Source organism: Juglans regia, chromosome 5 (assembly GCF_001411555.2).
Source record: "Juglans regia cultivar Chandler chromosome 5, Walnut 2.0, whole genome shotgun sequence".
NCBI lineage: Eukaryota > Viridiplantae > Streptophyta > Magnoliopsida > Fagales > Juglandaceae > Juglans > Juglans regia.
In genome coordinates, this window is record NC_049905.1 from 22,537,430 (window position 1) to 22,542,730 (window position 5,301).

Below are 5,301 nucleotides of genomic sequence, written 5' to 3' on the forward strand. Positions count from 1 at the left end.
CCAAATCCAATAAATATTTAGCTATTAAAGAATAAAATATGTTCACATTAGATTAATTAAATTTTAAATATTTAAAATTTAACTACAGTGACTTTTAAAAGTTTTTCTAAATTTAAAAGTTACTGTACATATATCAAATATATATTTTATTAATTATTTTCTCTCTCCCTTTCTTTTTATCACATATTTTTATCACAATTAATATATTAATTTGATTTAGTGATATATTAATTTAATAAGAACATGATTATTAATTAATATATAATAAGTAGAATAGTAAAATATGATAAAATTAAATAAATTAATAATTAAAAAAATTAAATATTTTTAAAATTATTTGTTATTCATTACCATATAATAAATAAATATATAATCTAATGTTGAGATTTGATATGAATAACTAAAACCAAATTCATCTTATATTATTTTATTATTATATAATGAAAAAATAACTATTTTAATGTAGAGATTTATATGAATGAAATAGTTAAAAATCAAATTTCTCTTACATTCATTAAAACTGTCATTTAACTTTAGCTAATCCAATGAGAGTGCTTTAATAATTACTCTTTTAGGCCTCATTTGTTTTCAGGAAACATCTCATTTCATTTCATTTCATTTTATCTCACTTTATTATTATAATTTTTTTAAATTCTCATATAAAATAAAATAAATAATTTAATTTTTTTAAATTTTAAAATAAAAATAATATTAATAAATATATCCTAATAATATTTTATTTAATTTTTTAACTTTAGGACAGGTTTGGAAGATGAGATGAGAATTTTATATTTTATTTTAATGTTTAAAATATTATATTTTAGTATTATTATTGTATTGAGATTTGAAAAAATTGAATTGTTTATTATATTTTATATAAAAATTTAAAAAATATGTAATGATGAGATGAGATGAGATGAGATGAAAATTTTATGTCTCATCCAACCCTCCAAACCTACCTTTAATCTCCTCATAAACAAATTAGCCCTTAATTGAGCGGTACTCACGGGGCAAGTATCATCTCCCGTGAATAAAAGTCTTCTGTTGTGGGTTTTAATTTCCTTCGTCTTTGTTGACGATTTTTGGGTTACTTCCACTTTCTTTGGTTTCTCTGGTAGGAAAAATCATAAGCATAATCTTGGTCGTCCTCGTCCCAGGCTTTGTGGCTTAAGAATGGAAATTATGAAGAAACCAAAGACGAAGATCGTGTGCACTCTAGGACCGGCATCGAGGTCCGTACCAATGTTAGAGAAGCTGCTTAGGGCCGGCATGAACGTCGCTCGCTTCAACTTCTCTCATGGATCTCACGACTATCACCAGGAAACCCTTGACAATCTCAGGACCGCCATGGAAAACACCGGTATTCTTTGTGCCGTCATGCTTGACACCAAGGTACCATATTTTACTTCCTATGTCTGTCTTTGCATCTGATGTAATTCGTTTTGGACTTTTTTGGCGTCTGGATAGTCACTTTTTTGTCCCGATTGTATTTGTCTGTTTTTCATCTGATGCGAGAAATCTGGGAAGGCTGTGCTGTCAATTCATTGTTCTTCTGTTATAGTTTGTTTGCTTGCTGCTGGGCTTTCAATTTATTTGTTTGTGGTCCACTTTTGGCATGCGTTTTTGTTTTTCTTTCTTTTTTTAAACCCCTATTTTATTTATAAATCCTCACTTTTGGTGGAGGAAAACTGTGATCAGATTGCCTAAACCAAAATCGTGTCTATGTTCTGTACGTAAAACTTATCATTTACATTGTAACACTGGCAAACCTATTTTATCTATTCTTAGTATTCCTGTAATTTCCTTTGGAGCTGAAAGGAACTCTTCGGGGTCCCTTTTGCCCCTTGTTTTGCAAGAAGATCAGCAACTTGGCTAATTTCTCTGAAGATGTGCTTGAATGACAAGACCAGATCCTTTAATAATGCTAGGATCTGCTCCCAGTCCTCCTCTACAGCCCAGTGAACTTCACTTAGGGCAGGTTTGATAACCAAAACAAAACACAAAATTCTCTTCTCATCTCATCATTACACATTTTTCAAATCTCCATACAAAATATAATAAACAATTCAACTTTTTCAAATCCTAATACACCTTTTTCAAATCCCAAAACAATAATAATATTAAAACATAATATTTTAAACTTCAAAACAAAACACAAAATTCTCATCTCACCCCCCAAACCTATCCTTAGTCATTCCACCAGTGTACCAGAAGCTGTGAATATGTTCCAATCTCAATTCTGTCCAGTTGTAGCTTGATACATAGTCTTATGCCATCTAACAAAACTCTAACCTCAGCTGTTGTGTTTTTTTCCCGACCATAAGAAGTAGAGAATCCTGCAATCAAAGCCCCTTGTGTATCTCGGACTACCCCTCCCCCACCACATTCACCCAGGTTGCCCAAACTGCAACCATCAACATTCAACTGGGGAAATCCCAAAGCTGTAGGAGTCCATTTCAGTGACATAACTGTTGGGGTTTTGGTTCTCAAAGAGTCAATGCCTAGATGATGGAGAACAGAAAGATAAGAATTACTTATCCCCCTGCAGATAGACAGCTTTATCAGTTATCACCTTGACTGCGGATATTCATTACCTGATCTAGGACCACAATTCTACAAGCAATGTCTTGTTGTATACTACTACACTATCAGTTTCCTTTAGCCACATTATGGACGAGTCTGCCAAAAAAACAAGAACTGAACTCCAACTTATGCAGGGCCTGAAAGACCATTCAATTTAGGGTTTGGGTTCTTGGTTTTGTTTTTAGCATCACATTTCCTTTTGGTTTAAGACTTATAACAATTGTTTTGTTTTTGGTGATTCTTGAATGGTTTTGATTAAAACTCCCTGTATTGTGAACATAAATCTATTTAGTAGAACTGCTAATGATGGCTGTGACAGGTTTGGAGATGGCAGGTGAGATGGTAGGAGTGTTTTCAATCCTCCAGTTGTGATATGAACCTATTTTGATCATAGTTGATATCAATTATGTTTTTTGGTCATTTTGGTCTTAGTCTTAGTCTAGATGTTACTTTTATATTTTTCCAGTGATTAGGTTCCTGTTCTTGGAAATTTACTGGCAGCAAACAAATGTTTTCTTGCATCTCTGAACTTCATTCTGGAAAACATTTCCACTCTTCTGCTTTTGCAAGTAAAAAACGTGTTTAGGAAAGTGCATGGAATGTTCTGCTTAACAAACTACTGAGTAGATACACCAGTGTTTTAAAGTTGCCTTAGTATGGCTTTTGAATGGGTTTTGTTTCCATGGCAGTGGCCAAATTTGGAACTATTTTTAAATCTTTTCATTCCTGAATGTTGTCGTTGTCCTGCATAATTTTAGCTAAATCTTGTGATAGCTGTTGCTAGTGGCAAGCTTTCAAACTTTCTAGATTAAGTTACTAATAGAAAAACTATACAAAAATTGAGGATCCTTAATTGTGCATTCATAATTGATGTCACAGGGACCAGAGATTCGAACTGGGTTTCTCAAAGATAGCAAACCCATCCAGCTAAAACAGGGTCAAGAAATCACCATATCTATTGACTATAGCATAAAGGGTGATGAGAATATGATCTGCATGAGCTACAAGAAGTTGGCCGTGGACGTAAAGCCAGGAATGGTGATACTTTGTGCAGATGGCACAATATCATTTACGGTTTTATCTTGTGACAAAGAATCAGGTTTCGTTCGATGTCGCTGTGAAAACTCTGCTGTTCTTGGTGAGAGGAAAAATGTTAATCTTCCAGGGGTGGTAGTGGATCTCCCTACCTTAACGGAGAAAGACAACGAGGACATCTTGCACTGGGGAATCCCCAATAAAATTGACATGATTGCTTTATCTTTTGTTCGAAAAGGTTCAGACCTTGTGGAGGTCCGAAAGCTGCTTGGGAATCATGCTAAGAACATACTTCTCATGTCAAAAGTATGTTGAAATTCATGGAGACTTTGAACTATGTTGCAAGTTGTTTTTCACCACTGCTGCTTATGGTGGAAGTCAGATTTAACCATTTTTGTACCAGCCAGTTTGTACCATTTAGGGTAATTTGATACGCAATATGCAATGACCATATTTGGAATTATCTGGAACATCAAATTATTAGCAACACAGAGTTTCTCTGTTAGTCATTAAAATCTTGTCTGTACTTCCAAGCTATTTTTTTGTCTGTACTTCAAAGTCAGTTTCAACCACTTCCTTCTGATAATTCCGTTTGTTTTTAAATTTGTTCGGTAGGTTGAAAACCAAGAAGGCGTGGCAAATTTTGATGACATCCTTGCAAATTCAGATGCATTTATGGTGGCACGAGGTGACCTTGGAATGGAAATCCCAATTGAAAAAATATTCCTAGCACAGAAAGTGATGATTTACAAGTGCAACATCCAAGGAAAACCTGTTGTGACTGCAACCCAGATGTTGGAGTCGATGATAAAATCTCCCCGGCCAACTAGAGCCGAGGCCACTGATGTTGCCAATGCTGTTCTTGATGGCACAGACTGTGTGATGCTGAGTGGTGAAACAGCTGCTGGAGCTTATCCTGAACTTGCAGTTCGAACAATGGCCAAAATATGTTTAGAAGCAGAGGGCACCCTTGATTATGGAGATGTCTTCAAAAGACTAATGCAACACTCGCCAGTGCCGATGAGCCCGTTAGAGAGCTTGGCTTCTTCCGCTGTCAGAACAGCCAACTCAGCAAAAGCAGCTGTTATATTGGTCCTAACAAGAGGTGGCAGTACTGCCAAACTGGTGGCCAAGTATAGGCCAGGCATGCCCATCTTGTCTGTGGTTGTCCCAGAGATTAAGACAGATTCCTTTGACTGGTCGTGCAGTGATGAAGCTCCAGCAAGGCATAGCCTAATTTTCCGTGGGTTGGTTCCGGTTTTAAGTGCAGGGTCTGCTAGGGCTTCTGATGCTGAGACAACAGAAGAGGCGCTGGAGTTTGCCATTCAACATGCAAAGGCACGGGATCTCTGCAAAAATGGAGATTCTGTGGTGGCTTTGCACCGGGTTGATAATGCTTCTGTTATCAAGATTTTAACTGTCAAATGATATCATTTTCATAGTTTCATTGTCTCGCTCTCTCTATATACTCTTATATTTCTTATCTGGAGGGGGTTAGCATCGACATGAGCTAAAAAAAATGATGCTTCTAGTTTTGCTTTTTTTTTTTTGTTTTTTGTCTTGATGCAGAACCCTCTAGAACTACTACCCGTGTCTTAATGGGAAAAAACTGAATTGGGATTTTGATTTCTAAATGTTTGATTATGTGACTGATATAATAGAACTCTGTTTTTATTTTTTGCT

General features: G+C 35.3%; 1 protein-coding gene across 1 annotated transcript; it reads left to right on the forward strand.

Moving 5' to 3' along the window:
- Nucleotides 1-1,002: 1,002 nt before the first annotated feature.
- Nucleotides 1,003-5,301, forward strand: LOC109009682 (pyruvate kinase, cytosolic isozyme). The gene is made up of 3 exons (XM_018990300.2): nucleotides 1,003-1,392; nucleotides 3,463-3,924; nucleotides 4,234-5,301. The coding sequence occupies exons 1-3, from the start codon at nucleotides 1,174-1,176 to the stop codon at nucleotides 5,044-5,046; spliced, it is 1,494 nt and encodes a 497-aa protein (XP_018845845.1). The 5' UTR covers nucleotides 1,003-1,173; the 3' UTR covers nucleotides 5,047-5,301.